We start from the raw sequence: 22186 nt of genomic DNA on the forward strand, positions 1-22186 counted from the left end.
GGGCAGATTCTCGGGGTCACACAGTCTGGATCTGACTCCTTTCTACCACCACCCCCCCGCTGTGATCATTTATAAGACCCCCGGTCTGTGCTTTTGCTCCTAGTATGTTATGGTTGATATCCCTGCTTGAATGCAGGTGACTCGTTTAAATGTATCTTTAAATAATGACAAGTCAAGGTTTCCGTGACGACCGGTATTAGAGCCGTTTTGAGTCACTGCATAGCCTCTGAGTCACACCTGGAGACGCCGGGAGAAGCGTCACTTCTCTGGGTCAACACCTGAATCCGCCAGGTTGCGGGAGCGGGGTCCTGACACGCCCCACTTCCCGCCCATTTACCCTTTAAATCCACTGACGCCCACGGGAATGCCCCCCGACCGCAATGGGAACACCCACTTATACAATCGGGATTGCGGGCACCTGACCCCATTCCGCAAGTGTAGGCTCCCTGCATAGCCTCCGGGTGGCAGGGGGCGGACCTGCGTGTCCCCCAGGTGGCAGGGGGCGGACCTGCGTATCCTTCGGGAGGCAGGGGTTGGACCTGCGTATCCCCCAGGGGGCGGACCTGCGTATCCCCCGGGAGGCAGGGGGAGGACCTGCGTGTCCCCCGGGTGGCAGGGGGCGGACCTGCGTGTCCCCCGGGTGACAGGGGGCGGACCTGCTTGTCCCCCGGGTGGCAGGGGGCGGACCTGCGTATCCCCCGGGTGGCAGGGGGCGGACCTGCGTGTCCCCCGGGTGGCAGGGGGCGGACCTGGGTATCCCCCCAGGTGGCAGGGGGCGGAGCTGCGTATCCCCCGGGTGGCAGGGGGCGAAGCTGCGTGTCCCCCGGGTGGCAGGGGGCGAAGCTGCGTGTCCCCCCAGGTGGCAGGGGGCGGAGCTGCGTATCCCCCGGGTGGCAGGGGGCGAAGCTGCGTGTCCCCCCAGGTGGCAGGGGGCGGAGCTGCGTATCCCCCGGGTGGCAGGGGGCGGAGCTGCGTATCAGTGATCTGTCAGGTTTCTCTAACTCTGGGGTTATTATTGTTGTTCTTAATCATTTTTATGTCTTTTGTCCATTTCGATCGTTTTTTTTATTGATTTTGTAAAACAGTGCAAGTTCGCCCTCTGCTGACAGATCTCGGTAGCGCAGGATTATTTTATATTGTTTTTGCTGGTACAGTAATCACATGACATTTACGTTAATTTAACGCTAATGGGTTCCAGAATTATCCGCAGCTAGAAAGACCACCATATCCAGCAGGCCACCGGCTCACATCTGTTCTGAGGAGCTTGCAATCTACTGGCATTTTCCCGTAAATCTTGGGAATTCTTCTCTCCTTCCTTTAATGTCAGTGGGGCCGCGACTACTAAACAGCAGGCCGTCCTATTAACGCTCATTAGAGCCCTGATTGAGGCTGCGGGAACCTGGCTGGCCTTGGTGTGGAAAGGGTTAATCGTCGCCAGGGACGGGATTAGCCGAATTAACGGCGCGGCCAAGGCTGTAAGATTGGAAAGGAGCGGAGATCACAGATCAGCCAAATAGAAAGGAGAGGAGGATTAGGAGGAGAAACACAAGATTCTGGCAAAAAAAGAACCAAAAAAATAACAAGAAAATCACAAAATTACAGAATGAAAAGTTTCGTTTCAGTGTTTTTGGAAATAGTGTTTTGAGCCACTTGCCCATTTCCAAAAGTGAGAAGTTTTCCACCTAAAATGTGATGATCATAAAATAACGAAATATAGTAACATTCCAACCCAAACGTGTGATTCGCTTCAAAGAAAAGCAGCAATTAAACTCTTCATTTTAGTTAAGATCGTTCCTATAGAAGCCTGATAAGTGATGTCCCTGCAGATACCCCTGGGGTCTAAGGGTAGAATTTCATGCTTTTTACTTTATTGAGAGGGTGGTAGACCAGTGGAACAGCCCTCCAGCAGAGGTGGTAGAGGGTAATACAGTGAGGGTATTAAACATGCATGGGGAAGACATACGGCTCCTGAATCTAAGACGAGACCAACGACTGATTAAGGTTTGAGTCTTTCCTCCTGTGATACCATTTTTCCTCCCCTGATGCCCCTCTCTTCCCCCGATGCCCCTCTCTCTTCCCCCGATGCCCTCTTTTCTAGGAGGTCAGAATGTTTGCTGGGTATGAGGGGATCGCAGGGTTCTACAGCCCTAAAAGCCCCGATAATGTGTATAGAAACAGCAGGGAACGGCTTTATAAATTAAACGGGGTAAATAAACCCCATTATTCTTCTTCTAAATGCCCCGCCCAGTTCCACAAATAGCCCCACCCCAGACACACTTCTAACCACACCCTCTAAAGTTAAAGTGCCCCCTTTGCCCGCGTGGCGGCTGGGAGGTATAACCGCCTGTGTGCTTTTGTCCTCTTAGATTTACAGATAAAGTCTTTGTTGCTCCGAGGGGCTTCTCGGCGGGTCGGCCGCTCCCTCTGACCTCCTCCCACGGCCGCGTTACTGAAATAAATCTGAGGACAAAGAAACGGAACATTTACTCGCAAAACAACAACAAAAAAATGTCCTGGCGGAAAATCCCAGGCGACCCGGAGCAGCAACTCCCAGAAACGCCTGAAATCGCAGAGAAACGCAAACAAACCGAGCGACTTTCATCTCCCCGGGGTCCGAAAACAGAGAATTCCGCCCAAAAAAGAGGAAGAACGGGGTTTATTTACCCATTTAATTTATAAAGCCGTTCCCTGCTGTTTCTATACACATTATCGGGGCTTTTAGGGCCGTAGAACCCTGCGATCCCCTCATACCCAGCAAACATTCTGACCTCCTAGAAAAGATGGACACCAGGGGAGGAGAAAGAGGGGCATCAGTGGAGGGGAGAGAGGGGCATCAGGGGGGGAGAGAGGGGGGCATCGGGGGGGAGAGGGGGGCAGTTGAACAGAAACCTGCTCTTTTGGGTAAAGGGGGCATAAATGGACGATAAGTGTGTGTGGGGGGTCTCGGGTTATCTGCCCCCCTCCCGATATAAAAAGCTTTGTACATTTGGTTTTGGTTCCTCTCTCTTTCCCTGTGAGGTTATTTTGCCGGACGTGGACCCCGCGTATTGCGAGCAGACCCCCTGCCCTTAGTTTGTGGCGGCGGCGGGGCGGACGATCACCCTCAGCCGAACGCTCTATAAACGGCAGCTTTCGCACTTGGCGCTAACGAGGATCAATGCAGATTCCCCGCAGACGCACTTTGTGAATCACGGTTATTTTTGGCAGCGAGGCTTCGGCGTCGGCGGCTGGGCTGCGGATCAGAACGTACGAATGTTCCCAACCTCAGGAGGAACTTCTCAGGGGTATTTAACCGGCTTCCTCGGCCTGATCTGCCCCTTTCACCCCATCCAGCCCAATATTACTTTAAGAGGATTGCTCTGTAAATAAACCCGGCTCGTTACCTAAATAAACAGGAATGTTCTTTCCACGCAAACAAAAATACGACGGAATCCGTCAACAACACAAAAACCCGAGACTGTAAGCCTGCGAGACGAGCTTTCCGTGATGTAGCTGTGGCTTCTGTCAGATCCTTTCAACGTAGGGACTGTAAGAAGCACTGCAGGAATAGCTGGCACTATATAAATAAAAGATAATAATAATATAAATAATAATAATAATAATATAAATAATAATATAAATAATAATAATAATATAAATAATAATATAAATAATAATAATAATACAAATAATAATAATATAAATAATAATAATAATACAAATAATAATAATAAATAATAATATAAATAAGAATAATATAAATAATAATATAAATAATAATAAATAATAATATAAATAATAATAATATTTATGGCTGATTTATTTGTAAAGAATCAAAATTACTCCCTATTAAAAATTTCTCAAATGGTTAAACTGATGCTTGGAGATTACAAAGATTATTAAAGCGAATCTCCCCCCAAATACTTTATTCCTTGTAATTAAAAAGACATTTTCAAAGATATTTCCCTGTTTTCTCTTTTTACCCCAGTTGTAGTTTTTGCCCCCATAATATAAAGTTTTCAGGCAGCTGCATATCAGCCGTTTGTATGATTCTCACTCTGTCATCTGACCCCCGATCTACTAAACCCCCGACTCCTTATCATACTGCCTGTGGGGAGCAATAGAATGGCTCAGTCTTAATCACCCAGCCGGACTCTCTGACTAATGAAAGTCTATGGAGGAACGGACTTCATTAGCATCGCCATAAAGCATCAGCTCAGTGCGGTGTTGGAGCCGGGAGTCACCCAAAATATCACATGACTGACAGCACCGGCGGCTCCAGGTCTGCAGATAAAGGGGGGTTTATTGGGGAAAATGAGATAAAAAGCAGATTTTTATCAACATAACGTTACTGGGAAGGATGGACGCTCCAGGCTTCCCCGACGCACTGACTCTCTGTCCCGCCATTGCCAGTCACCCCCCTGTAACGACCTCCTCGTTAGTCGGTATTAATGAATCCCCGTAAATATTATCGTCCCGCTCTATCGATCGGCCGGCGCTCTCGGCGTCTCTCGCGGCTGAGGGGATTACGTGAAGAGCAATCACATTAGCGGGAGGGCAGCTCGTCTGAGCAGATTAAATACTTTGGGTAATTGGGCAAACTCTTTAATCTGAAGCGCTATATAAAGCGCGGTTTTCGGGGCCGCTGCGGATCCCGCTGATTTCTGCCGCAGTGATGGGGCAGCCGGCTTCGATGCCGCGGAAGAGTTCAGCCGACGTCCTGGAGCTCCATGAATGGTATAGGTAATTTTATATACGTTATTTGATATATTATTTTATATATATTATTTTATTTATTATTTGATATATTACGGTTATATATAGAACGGTTTCTGCTGCTTTTTCTTTTGTTGTTTTCATGGTTTTGTGTAAATTTTGGTGAGATTTGGTGTTTTGGTCGGTCAGAAGTTTGTTAATTTCGAATGGGGGGGTCACACGGCGGCTGGCGGCAGAGATCTGTAAAGAAGCAGACTTTATTAACTGATTATTCCTCCCCATTAACTCGCTGCTCTTATTTGACCAGGACAGTCTTACATCATAACAATGACTTCATCATCAACATAAAATTAAACAGAAGGAGCGATAAACGATATTAAAACGTTCCCATTGGGAATCGGATATTTGGGCTAATAACGCACTTAATTGGACCACGAATATTTCCAGCCTCTTTAATAAAACGCGGCTGTCCCTTACCGGCCAAACCGTCTGTTCCGGACCCCAAGGAGATTTATGCGAAACGCGTCGGCTGCCCCGAGGTCGTAAATTTGGGGGAATTTAACTCCTATCTGTTACAAATTCCCAAATTCTACTTTCGGGAAGCTGATGATCCCCGACCCCCGTCGGTAACGAAATCTTTTCATTTATTTAATTAATTCACCCCAAACCGTTCAGCGAAGGATTCTGAGGATCTGAGCGTCGCCATTCCGCATCGGGCTAAAAAGCTGTTTTTTTTATTTAATTGTCTTTTTTCCAATTATTTATATTTTTTTTCCAATTCTCCGGAATTTTTTCATTTCAAATTCTAATTTCGTATTTATCGCTAAAACGCTCCGCTTGCAGAAAGTTTGTCGAGGAATGTCCCAGCGGCCTGATCACCCTCCACGAGTTCCGCAAGTATTTCTGCGACTGGACGGCGGGCGACGACTCCTCCGAGTACGCCGAGCAGATATTCCGCACGTTAGATAACAACGGGGTAAGAGGCTTTCATCAGCACGGGGGTTAAAAACTTTTGGGGGCGTTCTAAATGCCGTCAGAGGCTTATGGGTTAACTTATATCGCCAGTCACCCTATTATCACGCCGGGGAACTTCCACCCTCTCCGGGTAGTCTGATGACGCCAGTGGGCGGGGCTGATAATATCAGTGGGTGGGGCCCAATGACATCTGTAGGCGTGATGAGTGACATGATGGGCAGGGGCCAATTATGTTGTGGGCGGCGCTAGCCCCAAACACTTTATATATACATATATTTCATTTTTATATTAAAAATATTTTTTTGAGTGCACTTTTTTTGTTAAAATGCCAGGTAATAAAATTTCAGAAATAAAATCGTTTCTCTTGTGCTGATATTTTTCACATAAATAAGCGATTCTTTACTTTCTTCCATTGCTCCCGAACCGAGGGTTTCTAGCGATCTGTGCATGGAACAGCCTCCCTGCAGAAGCCGCATTGTCTCACACACTCGATGCCTGGGAAAGCGCTCCTGATTTTAGGCTATGGAATGGGCTGTTTGGGTTTTTTATCGGCGATTATTCATTATTTCCATTCTTTCCTTTTGCCGAAGGACGGTATTGTAGATTTCCGCGAATACGTCACCGCCATCAGTATGCTTGCGCAGGGCACTCCGGAGGACAAACTCAAATGGTCTTTTAAGCTCTACGACAAGGACAACGACGGAGCGATCACCCGAGCCGAGATGTTGGAGATAATGAAGGTTTCTGCAGAATTTCCACTTTCAGAAATGTTTCTTTTTTATATGATCTATTTATTTTTAATTATATATACAGTGTGTTTATACAAATACACGCACACACATACACGCACACACACACACATGCACACACACACACATACATGCACACACACACACATACTCATACACACATAGCACACTTTGTCTCGGTTTGGTACGCACTATTGTTTGCCAAAGTGATTGAATCTTCTGCTTGTTTCTCATTGGCTGATCAAAGTTCCGCTTTAGAATTTGGTAACACCAATCATTTTTTGTTACATTTTTCATAAAGAAAACAACGTTTCAATCATGTTTGTGACGAGTTGTGGTTTTCAGCGAGGATCTCTCTTTCGCAGGCGGTCTATAAGATGAGCGTTTCCACGTCGCTCACGGAGGTGAATCCGCTGACGCCGGAGGAATGTACTAACCGGATTTTTATTCGGCTGGACAAAGACAGAAACGGTAAACGAAGCGGTAAAGGAAAGCTGAGCAGACGTTCCTGCCGGGTGATCTTGGGTGAACGGGCCGATTCTTTGTGTTTTTTCCCCGATCTCCGAGTCTGGGGGGTTAATGGGCAGATTCTCAGGGTTTTTATCCCAGTCTCAGGGTCGCACAGTTCGGAGCCGTCTCCTCCATACTCTCATCTGATTTAATTATATCTGAGGATCCCGATTGGTGATTTTTTCCCTGCTTTATCACAGCTGGAATCCCTGTTTGAATACAGGTGACTCCATTCAGAATATTTTAACCTCCTGACCAGTCTTGGTTTCCATAAGGAGAGTTATAAGAACCATTTGGCTGCCACTATTAACAAGTCGCTGTCATACTGTGGTGTTACGGGCTGTTACAGGTTTAATATTTCAGATAATATTTTAGAAAGTCTGAAATTCAGAAACTAAAGGGATTTTTGTTAAAAACAAACTCTACGATAAATAAATATAATATAATAAATATAATATAATAAATATAATATAATAAATATAATATATATATATACACACAGTAAATACTGTGGGTATATTATATTCATTGACAGCTAAACACCACCACCTGCTGGCGAGTAATGGTAATGCACATTGGTTATATGCAGTATATACATTGGGAATACTGTTAATAGAAGAACTAAACATCACCAGCAGCTGGCTAGTAGTTTTGATGGAAAGCTACAGTATTGGCACACTAAAATAAAATCTACTAAGAGTTAGGTAGTTAAGTCAGTGTTTTCCAGGCCATTGAAAATAACTTTCACGTAGAACAGAGGATATATATTTTTTGGTTTTGGTCTACGGAACGCTCATGCTCACTAGTGACCCCCGCATTATGATCTATTACTCCAGCCACACATGAGAGCCCGAGGGACGCCTCACCTTTACCCAACGTCCCATAACTGATGAGCGGAGAGGGAAAAGGAGGAGAGAAAATGATACCTATTGCTAAATACTACAGGGGATAGAGGATTACTATTTCATTACTATTTTTTTTACTAGATTTTCTGTTTTTTGTTGTAATAAGTGCTGCATGTTTTTTTTTTGTCCCAGCTGTGATCAGCCTTCAGGAGTTTATAGACGGGTCTCTCGATGACGACTGGATCCGGGAGATGCTGGAATGTGACCTCAGTACCGTGGAAATGGAGCGGCCGCAGAAATGTCTGCACCTGTTCCCCAGGACCTCGAGCAAAAGTATCTTCCCGCAAACGCAGGACGCCGACTGCAAAACCCAACATTAGGATCCGGAGCCTGACCTCTTGCTTAATTTTCTCATTTGAATAATAAAAAAAATGAGGTCTTTAGATGAAGTTGATAGGGAATGTTTCTGTCTGAAAAAGAGATCTCTGAGGTCCAAAGAGCTTATATGGCTGTGCATCTTTTTTTCTATGCTGGCCCGAAAAACAGAATTAACTTCAACTAAAGACTCACATTTCTCATGATTTTCTATAATTTAATTTGTTCATAAAATGTAAGAACTCAAAAATGTGCAACACAGAAAGACAATAGTTCGCCAAATTTGCTTTGAACCAAAAAATTACTTTTTATGAAAACGCTTTTTATTATTGTGTGTTTTTGTTTGTTCCTGTTTTGCCGGCATTAAGATTTGGTTTGGAAAAAATATTGTGTTTCTGTTTTAATTAGTTTCGGAGGTTATACTGATATATATACCTACCATGTACAGGTCTGCCCCCACCATATGCAAACCCATCCCTCCATCCATGGCCCTCTATGACCCAACATGGGTAGGGCGGGGCTATTAGAATAATTCAATTTCCAATATAATGTAATATATTCCTAATATATTTACTAATATGTTAAATAATATAATGTAATATATTTCCAAATATATTAACCAACAGAATGTAATATATTCCCAATTTACAATAATATATTCCTAATATATTTAACAATATATTAACCAATACTATGTAATAGATTTCCAATATAATAAAATATATTTACTAATATTTTAAATAATATAATGTAAAATATTTCCAAATATATTAACCAACAGAGTGTGATATATTCCCAATTTACAATAATATAGTCCTAATATATTTACCAATAAAAAGAAATTTCTAATATAATATATTCCAAATATATTTACTAATATTTTAACTAATAAAATATAATTTATTTATCAATATATTAAACAATATAATACAATATATTTCCAATGTAATATAATATATTCCTAATATATTTATTAATATATTAAATAATATAATGTAATATATTTGCCAATACATTAAATAATATAATATCATATATTTCCAATATAATATTATATGTTCCTAATATATTTACTATTTCTTAAATTATAAAATATGGTAATATTTTACCAATATATGAACCCATATAATGTAATGGATTTCCAATATAATATAATATATTCCTCATATATTTACTACTATTTTTACTAATATAATATAATATATTTCCAAATACATTAACCAATAAAATGTAATATATTCCCAATTTACTATAATATATTCCTTATATATTTACCAATATATTAAACAATATAATATCATATATTTCCAATATAATATTATATATACCTAATATATTTACTAATTTTGTAACTAATAAAACATAATATTTTACCAATATATTAACCAATATAATGTAATATATTCCCAATTTATTATAATATATGCCTAATATATTTACCAATATATTAACCAATATAATGTTATAGATTTCCAATATAATATTATATATTCCTAATATTTTTACCAATATTTTAACTAATAAATTATAATATATTTACCAATTTTTTAAGCATTATAATAGAATTTATTCTCAATACAATATAATATATTCCTAATATATTTCCTAATATTTTAACTAATAAAATCATTCACTCTAACATCACTCACATATACCCATTCACTCTAACACCACTCACATATACCCACTCACTCTAACACCACTCACATATACCCATTCACTCTAACACCACTCACATATACCCACTCACTCTAACACCACACACATATACCCATTCACTCTAACACCATTCACATATACCCACTCACTCTAACACCATTACATATACCCACTCACTCTAACATCACTCACATATACCCATTCACTCTAACACCACTCACATATACCCACTCACTCTAACACCACTCACATATACCCATTCACTCTAACACCACTCACATATACCCATTCACTCTAACACCATTCACATATACCCACTCACTCTAACACCACTCACATATACCCACTCACTCTAACACCATCCACATATACCCATTCACTCTAACACCACTCACATATACCCACTCACTCTAACACCACTCACATATACCCACTCACTCTAACACCACTCACATATACCCATTCACTCTAACACCATTACATATACCCACTCACTCTAACATCACTCACATATACCCATTCACTCTAACACCACTCACACATACCCATTCACTCTAACATCACTCACATATACCCACTCACTCTAACACCATTCACATATACCCACTCACTCTAACACCACTCACATATACCCATTCACTCTAACACCACTCACATATACCCACTCACTCTAACACCACTCACATATACCCATTCACTCCAACACCATCCACATATACCCATTCACTCTAACACCACTCACATATACCCACTCACTCCAACGCCACTCACATATACCCATTCACTCTAACACCACTCACATATACCCACTCACTCTAACACCACTCACATATACCCATTCACTCCAACACCATCCACATATACCCATTCACTCTAACACCACTCACATATACCCATTCACGCACTCACATACCCTCTTCAATCTTCCGTGCAGCTCGTGTCTCCTGACCGGTGGCAGATCCTTTGCTGTGCATCACATCAGACAAAACTTCGTAAGCCGCTAGAGTTTCATTTTTCCTGCAATAAATACGGTTTCTCTGAATATCGACTTATTAATCATTTCAGAAAGTAACAGTCGCTGTAAATAGCAATTAAACTAATGAAAGACACAGAAACATTCAATTCATCTCCATAAAGCGCAATTAATCTCGGAAAGATGATGAATAGACGCCGCCATCCGACATTTCGCTTTTTCCCGCGATTGATGTTTTTTTGTTATTTAAGGTCGGCTGCTCTGGAATCTTCATCCATTTTGTTTAGCGCGGTTTTCACGCTCAATTACTTGGATTTTTCTGTGTTTTCAGGAGGAATATGTTTGTTGCTAATGACGATGGGGTATTAATAGAAACCACAGAAAGGTCAATAAAAATAATAACCAAACTCTAAAGAGTCCCATCCAGCATAATATACAGGAACCGGCGACCGACTTCCACCAAGTCCGTAAAGACTCAAACCTTAATCAGTCGCTGGTCTCGTCTTAGATTCAGGAGCCGTATGTCTATCCCATGCATGTTTAATACCCTCACTGTATTACCCTCTACCACCTCTGCTGGGAGCCTGTTCCACTTATCTACCACCCACTCAAAAATGTAAAACCTTTACGTTCCATCTCAGCCTCTGGCCCTCAAGCTTTGGATTATTACAGTTGTGTTTGGTAAGAACATTTGTTGGCGGCAATTGTCCAGTAGGGACCCCTGTCTATTGGGACAGGAGGCAGCAATGATGTCACAATTTGGCAGTGACATCATGATGACATAACACCCTTGTCCCATCAACTTTGTTCATGTAAAACCTGTTCTCTTTTTCCATTGGCCACTAGCAGGTACCATTAGCAGATTCTTCCTATGACAGCGGGCTCTTTCCCAGAACATGCTAGATGACACATCAGTCTCTGTGTCAGGGATTATCAATCAATCGACGATGGCCTCCATACATGGATGTTCACTAAATGATAATGCGGTGGTATTATTATTATTATTTTTAGTATTAAAATTAATATTTAAGCGCAGATAAAGTGGCTGAAAGTCTTCTTTCGCGCTTGAACATTCCTGACTGCTGATTGGAAGTTTGGACACTTTTGCCAAATGACATCATCATTCCAACGATGAAACAGACGATGTCGTTTTCACAATTCAATATTTCACCGACAATCTGCCCCTTCATTCCGAGAACCTGCCCCTCCCCCCTAAGAATCTACCCTAAAAAGATAATTAATAAATAATAATTAAATAAATAATGTGTATTAATAATACAACAGAGCGGCACTATATACAGATATATATATTATATACATTAAATACGGGGATACAGCATCTATAGGATATGGGATCACAATGGGATTTTTTTATGGGTTTTTAGAGATTTTTCTCATCAATTTTTTTTTAAATACATTTTTAATTAATATTTATTATTAATTTTAATTAATTAATTAGAATGAATCAATCATAAAGGTTATTCGTTATTTCCTGGCTCTGGGTGTCGACAGCCGGTGTTTTAACTGATCCGGACAAAAAAAACCCCCAAAAAACACATTGTCTTTCTGACGGCGGTTACCTAGTGACGCCCAGGGGCCCGGCTCATCCCCATGGCAACCGTTTGTTGATTTGCAGAGATTGTTGCAGAAACTTCGCTCGCCTTTTTCCGGCTTCTGAGCAAATCAAACATCGGAAACCGCAGGAAAAACACAGAAGAGCAAATATTACATCAAACACCGAGCCGGCGTTATCAGCGTTAACAGGTAGCGCAAAATAATTCACTTTATCACCCGCTACGCACCTTTTTACTGCGTTCTTTAAAACTGGTAAATAGAAAACCCAGAAAATGTCTGCATTTTTTAATAATAATTATATTATTAATTATATTGGGTTTATAACTCCTTTATCCACCTATTTTGCTGAATTTCATGTTTTTTATACTAAACCCAGCGTTGGATACATCAATCTCCGAACCTTTCCTAAGAAGTATTTAATGTAAAATTTGACATTATCCATAATTTTTTCGGGTGTGCTTAATTGACATGTGACACAAAAGCTAGCAATGATAGGCTGTTGCCATAACAACTGAAAAACCTTGTTTAAAGTTTTTCTGTAGTTTTTTGTGTGTGTGAGTATGTATGTGTGTGTGTGTGTGAGTATGTATGTATGTATGAGTGTGTGAGTATGTATGTATGTATGAGTGTGTATGTGTGTGAGTATGTATGTATGTATGAGTGTGTGTGTATGTATGTATGTATGTGTGTGTATGTATGTATGTATGAGTGTGTGAGTATGTATGTATGTGTGAGTGTGTATGTGTGTGAGTATGTATGTATGTATGAGTGTGTGTGTATGTATGTATGTATGTGTGTGAGTATGTATGTGTGAGTGTGTATGTATGTATGTGTGAGTATGTATGAGTGTGTGTGTGAGTATGTATGTGTGTGTGAGTATGTATGTATGTATGAGTGTGTGTGTATGTATGTGTGTGTGTATGTATATATGTATGTATGAGTGTGTGTGTGTATGTATGTATGTATGTATGAGTGTGAGTATGTATGTATGTATGTGTGTGTGAGTATGTAATTGTATGTGTTATGGTTTTTTCCTGGAAGGTTATGGTAAATTCTCCTTTTCCTGCGAGACGCGGCCGTTCATTTAACGAGACGTCACCGGCGTTGATATTTCACTTTAACCCTTCGAGCACTGGGGCATTCAGGCGGTTAAAGGTTAGAGGAACTCGTTTCACCAAAGTGTAACCCTTCGCGATAACAGATCCCACAGAACCAATTATAGCAAATGCCACCGGAACGTCTCTCTGCTTCATCTTATAGACAGAGAGAGACGGATAATCACAGAGCGGACGGAATCCATTAACCCCTGGAGCAGAGCCGCCAGTCCCGAGGGTACTTGGGGAGTTATAACGCGTGCTTTTCACATGTTACAGATACATGTTAATGAAAATGTCACGGAAATCACATTAAAAAAAATCAATACCAATTAATTGTATATCTCGCTGAACAGTCCATTGGTTGCCATGGTGACTGCACTTGTCTTGTAGCAAAAAGGTTGTTTTATATGTAACCCCTTGTATGTCCTTCAAGACATTACTTTAATATTTCATATTTCTTACACGCCTCAGAATGTAATATTTTATATTTTCAAGAATGGATTTAATAAAAGAGCCGAGCAGAAAATCTAACACTAGAGGGTCAGAGGCTGAGATGGAATGGGAGAGGGTGGCAGATAAGTGGAACAGCCTCCCAGCAGAGGTGGTAGAGGGTAATACAGTGAGGGGATTAAACATGCATGGGATAGACATACGGCTCCTGAATCTAAGACGAGAGCAACGACTGATTAAGGTTTGAGTCTTTACAGTCTAGAAGGGCCGGAGGGGGCCGATCTGTTGTCAGGTTCTATGTACACTGATTATCGGATGTGTTTCTCTTTATATCCAGCAGGGGGCGCTATGGCGACAAAAATGGCCACTCCTGATGCGGATGCTGCAGGTTCCAGAAGGGCTAAAGGTTTCCCAGAGGTACCGCCGGCCCGCGATTAGAACGTTAAATGTCACGCTTTCAATTTAAGAGAGATTTAAACCTAAACGCTGCGGATTCCAGTTGGCGTCGGCGCTGCGTTAAACATTCCGTTTGTGAAGAAGCTCGAATGCCCCTCGATTATCCACTCACCCCACCGCCAGAGAGCATTATATATATAATATATAATATATTTAATTTAAACGATTCCCGCTCTAATGGATAAAGCTGCTGGAATCCGCCGCCGTCACCAAACATTAGAATTTGGAAGGAATGCGCGACCAAGAACAGTAATTTTCTATAAAACCATATATTTGGGGAAAGGAACCGGATAGATTTTTCTCATTGTCCTGCGTTAGATCCGCGCCATCAGACCCGCGGGTGCCCAAAGTGCTCTGTTTGGAAGATCTGTCCCTACAATCACTCTCTCCGGCCCTTCTATGCATTAAATGTTGGTTTCACGCCATATGATTCAACTGACCCCTCCAGCTAGACCACCACGAAGACCACCAGCCAACACGCCCCTTGTGACGTGTTTTATCTGTATCCCATTTGCCCCCCAATAATTACGCACCCGCTGCTCATCACACCTGTGTGTTACAAGAAAGCGGTTCCTGGACACAGCCGGGTCTAGGAGGACAGGAGAAGACCTCTGGCCACCATCACACCCGGTCACACTGTGACCACGCAGCGTTAGTCCATCACACAGGGATTGCGCGCACACTGCAGAGATTGCGCTCGGGTCCTTATCACTCTAATGAGAGGAGGGAGGCGAAGCCAATAAAGGGGACAAAAAGTAGAAAGCAGGATTAGAGCGTTGGAGGTTAAGAGCCGCGGCGCATGCACTCATTACCTCCTCAGCGCCACGTCTCGCTCTGAGTACCCCTGGGAACGCAGCGTTTTGGTCTGTTTCCGTGGCGTTTATTCAGGACAAAACTTGGGGTGAAACGAGCTCCTCGAGAATCATTTTCTCTGCCGTGAAGGAGCTTTTGGCGGAATGAAACCGTCCATTAGCCTCCCCCGGCGAGATCCAGCGTTTCTGGTCTAAATCTCTAATTAGCCAAGTCAGTGATTACAAGAAGAAAAAAAAATCCCCCCCGGGGGTCTCCTTTATTCTACCTCTCAGCACCACGAAAAACAGGCTGTAATTATTCAAACGAGGGCTTTCTGGTTGGGAAGGACGATCGCGGGACACATTGTGCATCAGCCGGATTCTGTATCACGGCTCTGAGAAACTAGGCCAAAGTTGTTTTTTATGCACAAAAGTTAAATTTTAATTAAAAAAAAAATCACCTTAATACACAGACCATTGTGTTCCACGGAACTTCGCTATGTAAGTGTTAATAGCATACCTACCAAGTGTCCCGGTTTAGTTTGTTCAGTTCCTCTCCCAAAACCAAGTGCCCCTCTTTCGTACCCTGATGCCCCCCCTCTCCTCCCCTGTTGCTCCTCTCTCCTCCCCCGATGCCCCTCTCTCCTCCCCTGATGCCCCTCTCTCCCCCCCGATGCCCCTCTTTCGTACCCTGATGCCCCTCTTTCCTCCCCTTTGCCCCTCTCTCCCCCCCGATGCCCCTCTCTCCCCCCTGATGCCCCTCTTGTCTAGGAGGTGAGAATGTTTGCTGGGTATGAGGGGATCGCAGGGTTCTACAGCCCTAAAAGCCCCGATAATGTGTATAGAAACAGCAGGAAACGGCTTTATACATTAAACGGGTAAATAAACCCCATTATTCTTCTTCTAAATGCCCCGCCCAGTTACACAAATACCCCGCAATAGGGCACAAAGTCACATACACAGTCAGACTCCGGGCCCCAGAACATCCCATTTGTCTCTGTTATGCTGTTTCAGATGGTGTTTAATATGTTTGGTTTCTAAACGTGTTCTTGTCATGTTCTAGGTGCCGAGCGCCGGACTCTTTGAACACGTCGCTCACATGAATATGTTTGAAGTCGCGTCTCCGGCGTTCAGCCTCCCGGTGAAGTTGTGTTTTATGCACCTGCTTGGAGGAGAAAGAGGTGCGCCTTCTTGGTGATTGTGGGTCTTTACGGTAATCGCGCAGTTCCTTTGTTGGCCACACGGAGGATGGCGAGCAATAAACCCCCAGCCGCGAGACTCAGGGGCTCCCTCTAGTGGTTTCCAGAATGTTATCGCGCCAGCACTCGCCGTGCCGGACAGATCCATGGGGAGCAACAACGTAATAATCAGGAGCAGCTCCCCGAATGTGTATCCCACGGAAGCAGCCATCTGTTCCCAGCATCCGCGGGATTATTCCTCCCCGTTATCGCTCTCCCCTATTGATAAGTTGATGATTGTTGTTGATTGATACAAAACGAGACCCGGACTGACAGCCAGAAAGCCCAAGCTTTAGATACTTTTATTAAATGAATGTAATGATGCTGAAAGCTGCGACCCCCCCCCCTGTTTTTATGCTCCATGCCCTAAATAGCGCTCTGCCACGTTATAAACATTGCTCAGCCCTTCGGCTCTCCGTGGGTTAACTTCCCGCTGCTTTGCCTTAACGACCCCGGATCTGTAATCAAAGAACGGCGCGGTCTCTGGCTGTTTCCGAAATGATGTTTGACAGACAGTTATGATTTATTTTGCGCGATAGCCCCGGGGTCTGATCCGACGTCGGGCACATTTTGCTGTCAAACGCGGATTCGGGGGAGGAAAAATAAGATTTCATAAATACAGGATTTGGTTTGGATTTTGGCAGAGGGGCTGAATACGTGTGCTGCGAAATGTCATAAACACGTGAAATTAGGGTTATTATCAGTAAGTGGTACTTTCCCTTGGGCATAATGTGCTGCTATGGCAACCGTACCATTCAGTGTGCCTTAATGATGTCCTGGTGAGATGCAGCCATAGGGTCACTGAGGGATCAAGGTTAAAACCGTCTTCAGTCTATTAATATTAATATAAATCTCAAATACATATCAAAGGAAATAGCATTTTACTTTAATTAATTGGGCATAGTGTGCTGCTATGGCAACCGTACCATTCAGTGTGCGTCAGTGATGTGATGCTGAGATGCAGCCAGGGGGTCACTGTGAGGGTAACTGAGGGATCAAGGTTAAAAACCTTCTTCAGCCCATTAATACGAAATTAAATCTCAAAGAAATATCAAAGGAAATAGATGAATTTTGGTGAAATTAATTGATTTTCTTTCTGCCGTTCCGAAGCTCATTTCAAGGGAATCTACTGAGAATTCAACGGCCAACGGGGGTCGCCATCTGGGGGCAATGCAATCCGCAGGGCGATGCGCATGAAGGTTATTTTTTGGGTATACGTTTATAAAACGCCATTTCCAAGTCTTCCTAATTGTTTGCCGTCTATAATATTTATAACGAGACGGCGGTTTGGCAGAAATCTGTGGTAATTATTATGCCAAACAGAACAAAACAAGGTTAGAGAAATCTATACGGGATATGTATATATATGTGTGTGTGGTTTATGCAGAGGGGTATTTACCCTGACTGCTGCCCTAAGCCTGACCCAGCCACCCCAGCCACAGCGGCGGGGAGACTGCTGCCAGAATACATCACTGTCTGGGACCACAGGGGTCTCCGTGTCAGTAATTGACATAAGAAACAGTAGAACACAAATAGGAGGGAGTCAGCCGATTAGGGTTAGCGGGTCAGGGGTTTTATTTGAGAGAGGGAAGAGGAGGGGAGGGCGAGAAAGGAAGAGGTGTGAGAGGGAAGGGTGGGTGAAAGAGGGTGTGAGAGAGGAGAGGATGAGAGTGTGTGTGTGTAAGTGTATGGTATTGGAGTGTGTGTCTATAAGTGTATGGCGTAGGAGTGAGGGAGTGAGTTACTGTGTGTGACTGTATGGTGTTAGTGTGTGTGATATTAGAGTGTGTGTCTGTAAGTGTATGGTATTAGAGTGTGTGTATAAGTGTATGGTATTAGAGTGTGTGTATAAGTGTATGGTATTAGAGTGTGTGTATAAGTGTGTGGTATTGGAGTGAGGGAGTGAGTTACTGTGTGTGAGTGTATGGTGTTAGTGTGTGTGTGTGATATTAGAGTGTCTGTAAGTGTATGATATTAGAGTGTGTGTGTGTGTGTGATATTAGAGTGTGTGTCTGTAAGTGAATGGTGTACCGTGTAAGAGTAATGGAGTGAGTGTGTGTTTGTGAGCATACAGTGTTAGTGTGTGTGAGTGGATGGTGTTAGTATGAGTGTGCGTCTGAATACTCTATCAGGAGAGACTCTAGAGTTAGTGGCCCCTGGAAGTGGCTTAAAAATCCTGCACCCAGGGGCCACTCACCCTGTGCTCACCCCTGGCAGCCGGTTAAGGATAATGGGTAACAATAAATGCTTTGGGATTATTTAAGGCGGGCGCTGAGGGGGATCGTTATAAATTATATAAAAAATATTTTTAGGACAAACCTCCCGATTACGCAAATCAAACGATTTTACTAAAACGTCGACATCTCATCATTTCCTTTCTTATTATCAATTCCTCTAAAAACCCTTTCAGAACTTCTGTATTTTTCTGCCGCTTCACATAAAGTAGAGTGAAATAGCAACATTTGGACAAAAATATTTAATAGTATTCTATTTGGTAACCCTGTTGCCATAGCAGCCATATCGGGCTTTTGCGTGAACTACCCCCCAAGTGGCCGATCCGCCGAGCGTCCCAGGCGTCCGTCTCGCAGCGCTGCGCTGCGCTCAGTGATTTCACCCCCAGCAATCAACGTCTTGTTTTTCTGGTAAAAAGTACAGAATCGGAACAAACCCCCGAGTTCTGATTTTTATCGGTTTTACGAGAGTGCGAAGCTGGAAAATCTTTTCTCTTCTTTCTGATTCAATCCCCAGCGAGCACCAAGTTCTCGCAAAAAACAACAAAACAATAAAAAAAAAATAAAGACGCTTCGCCGAGCGATCGCAGCCCAAAATAATTAACTCAGCGTGGCAGCTTTGCCTCGTTACGGAACCAGGATCGGGGTTAATTGAAAGACAATAATTAAATAATGGATTTCAATTTTTTTGGGAACAAAAATTAATTAGCGAGCAACACGATATTTTCTGGTTAAACACGAAAAAAAAATATTCCCCGCGGGGAGACTTTGTCAGTCTTGACAAACACTTCGTTTTCCGCAGAATGAAAGGAAGGGGGGGGTTGGGCGGTTTGGGGGGTCCTCAGCGGCCCTTATCACCCATCTTCCGCGTTTTCATGTAGGGGGTGCTTGATAAACCCCCCCCATAAGGAGAACCAGCGAAATACATTGAGGCACGACGTGAAATCTACATGCGGGTTACTGACTAATGCAGCAGCTCCAACACAACAATTAGATTTATTTATTTATTTATTTATTTATTTATTTATTTATTTATTTATATATACATATATTTATTTATTTATTTATTTATATATTTATTTATTTATTTATATATTTATTTATTTATTTATTTTTATATTTTTCATTATTATTATTTTTTTATTTTTTAAATATATTTTTTAAAATAAAAAAAAAATCTAAATTATAAAGAATAAAAGTGATATACATTTTTTTAAACAAAATAATTACATATAAATTATTTATATTTACAGAAAAAAAAGTAGAATGAAACATTATATAAAATATATTTATTTATTTATTTATTTTTCTTCCAATAATTGTTTGCGTTTGAAATGTTTACGGCTCGATTGCTCCAATCATACTTTGCCGCCGGTGTGAATATTTTAGGTTTTTAGGTTATTATACAGCATGGTTAGGGCCTTTTTTTTTTGTTGCAAAGTTTCGGTTCAGCCCATCTCAACCAACGGCGCTGGGAAAAACCGAGATTGTTGGCAGCTATGGTTTGGACCATGGATTAACGTCCGAGCCTTGACGACGTATTTATGTCAGGGGATTTATCTCAGATATATAGCGTCACGTGAAGAAACTTCCCAGCTCTCCTCAGACCCCACGGCGTCCGAAGGGTTAACTTTTTGAATCACCAAGCTGACTAATCCCGCGAGTCGTTATTAAAACCCGATGAAAAGGTCGTACATCTGGCCAATGGCAATGACGTCATCTTTGTACATGGGGTGCGATGCGTTTATATCTCATCATCAGACCTCATTGGTTAAGCTGGTCCATTCTGAACATAAGAGCTGACCTCCGGAAGTCTGGCGCAAATATTACCCGGCAACTTTATGCATTAAAAAGCCATCGACGTCTCTTCTACAATGATGGCCGCAATTGCTTTTTAAAAATATCTTTAATTTAAGGCTTGAATGGGAGAACATTAACCCCGCGAGCGGGTCTGGCTTAAAAGCTTCCAGCGCCGCCGTTTCTGCCGAGCCTCGGCGGCTTTTTTTCTTTTTTTTTTATAATGTAGCCTTTTAAACAGGATCTGATTCATTAACGAGAATCTCGCACGGCTAATACTTCTAATCTACTTTTTGGGCTCGTCTGTAATTACCGTCCTTCAGAGGCTAATTTCCTCGTCTTTCATTCAGGGCTGGCGGACGCGGGGAGCGGTCCAAGCGACCCAGAAGTCACCGCGCCGGCGGTGAGTGATTTAAAGGGAAAAAAAAAGAGAATTTATATTAATCTAAAAAAAATAATAATTCAACTTTTAAAACAGATTCATTTTTTTTAAAGTTTTTCAAGAATTTTTTTTACCTTTTTTTTTCAGAAAATAATAAAATATTTAAAAAAATCTTCAGTTTAAATCTTTGTTTTTAGTTTATAAATCTGAAAAGCTGTTTGTTTTTTTGTTCTAATATTTTTGTGTTTTCATCTGTTTTGGATTCCGTCCCAGACGCCGGCTGCCAAACGGCGCAGATAGAGAGCGGTTATTTTTTTAATGAAATAAATTAAATTTTACGTTCGCTTTCAGAAAAAGGATAATTGTTCCAAGATTTTGGATTTCATCAAACACGATCTTCGTCTCCGGGAAAGTGAAGAATCCAGCGACGCAGAGAGCGAGGGGCGCAGCGGCTCCAGGTTTTCTAGATTACTGATCTCCACATTATAGCGAGAGCAGGGTATTAAAAATACCCCCCACGGAGTAAAAAGTACCCCCCCGAAAACCTTTACAAACTTTTTTATTCAAGGAGCAGCCATCTAGATCCATAGACAGAGCGAGACCCCCAACAAAACAGGGGACTCTCACCCCCGATGCACCGTTTCCTATCCAGATGCCCCTCTCTCCTCCCCTGATGCCCTCTCTCCCCTCCCCTGATGCCCCTCTCTCCTCCCCTGATGCCCCTCTCTCCTCCCCTGTTGCCCCTCTTTTCTAGGAGGTCAGAATGTTTGCTGGGTATGAGGGGATCGCAGGGTTCTACAGCCCTAAAAGCCCCGATAATGTGTATAGAAACAGCAGGGAACGGCTTTATAAATTAAACGGGGGAAATAAAACCCATTATTATTCTTCTAAATGCCCCACCCAGTTACTCAAATATCCCCGCCCTGGCCACACCTCTAACCACACCCGCTAAACAAAAAAGCGCCCCTCTCTGGGCATTTGTTGCGTTGAGCGGCGTGCTGCGTTTATATAATTGTAATTTTACTGGAAATTCCATATTTTTAATGATGATTCTGTTATTCATTAGGAGGCGGAGCAAAGAAAAGAAAAAACAACGAAAACAGGGAAACCAAAAAAAGGGCGAATCAACAGGAAGTCAAGAAAACGGGGAGGAGAAAGCGTGGGACGCGGCAAAACGAAAAGTGTGTTCCGGCACTGTGATTGGTGTTTGGTTAAAAGAAGCGGGGGGGGGGGATACCTGCCATTCGTTATTTAAGGGATTCATATAACTGGGGGCAATCGAAATTACCCGAGACCCCCAAATATTAACCCTTTAATGGTATGTCAGACCGATCCTATTGAAGTGACTGGCTAATAGTGGAAGCCGAATGTTGTTATGGAAACCATGA

The 22186-nt window shown here is 42.4% G+C and overlaps 1 protein-coding gene across 1 annotated transcript; it reads left to right on the plus strand.

The window, feature by feature from the left end:
- The first annotated feature begins 4654 nt into the window (after positions 1-4654).
- Positions 4655-8165, plus strand: LOC128492584 (guanylyl cyclase inhibitory protein-like). Its single transcript, XM_053465182.1, has 5 exons — positions 4655-4722; positions 5539-5671; positions 6261-6410; positions 6785-6890; positions 7967-8165. The coding sequence occupies exons 1-5, from the start codon at positions 4655-4657 to the stop codon at positions 8152-8154; spliced, it is 645 nt and encodes a 214-aa protein (XP_053321157.1). The 3' UTR covers positions 8155-8165.
- The last annotated feature ends 14021 nt before the right edge of the window (positions 8166-22186 follow it).

Source organism: Spea bombifrons, chromosome 4 (genome assembly GCF_027358695.1).
Source record: "Spea bombifrons isolate aSpeBom1 chromosome 4, aSpeBom1.2.pri, whole genome shotgun sequence".
NCBI classification, from domain to species: domain Eukaryota; kingdom Metazoa; phylum Chordata; class Amphibia; order Anura; family Pelobatidae; genus Spea; species Spea bombifrons.

What these genes read in the sequence shown, in the direction of transcription:
- LOC128492584 (XM_053465182.1), top strand. Translation starts at nt 4,655, where the DNA reads ATGGGGCAGCCGGCTTCGATGCCGCGGAAGAGTTCAGCCGACGTCCTG. An exon ending in GAGCTCCATGAATGGTATAG is followed by an intron (nt 4,723 to 5,538) that starts GTAATTTTATAT and finishes CTCCGCTTGCAG; the next exon opens with AAAGTTTGTCGAGGAATGTC. An exon ending in GCTGGACAAAGACAGAAACG is followed by an intron (nt 6,891 to 7,966) that starts GTAAACGAAGCG and finishes TTTTTGTCCCAG; the next exon opens with CTGTGATCAGCCTTCAGGAG.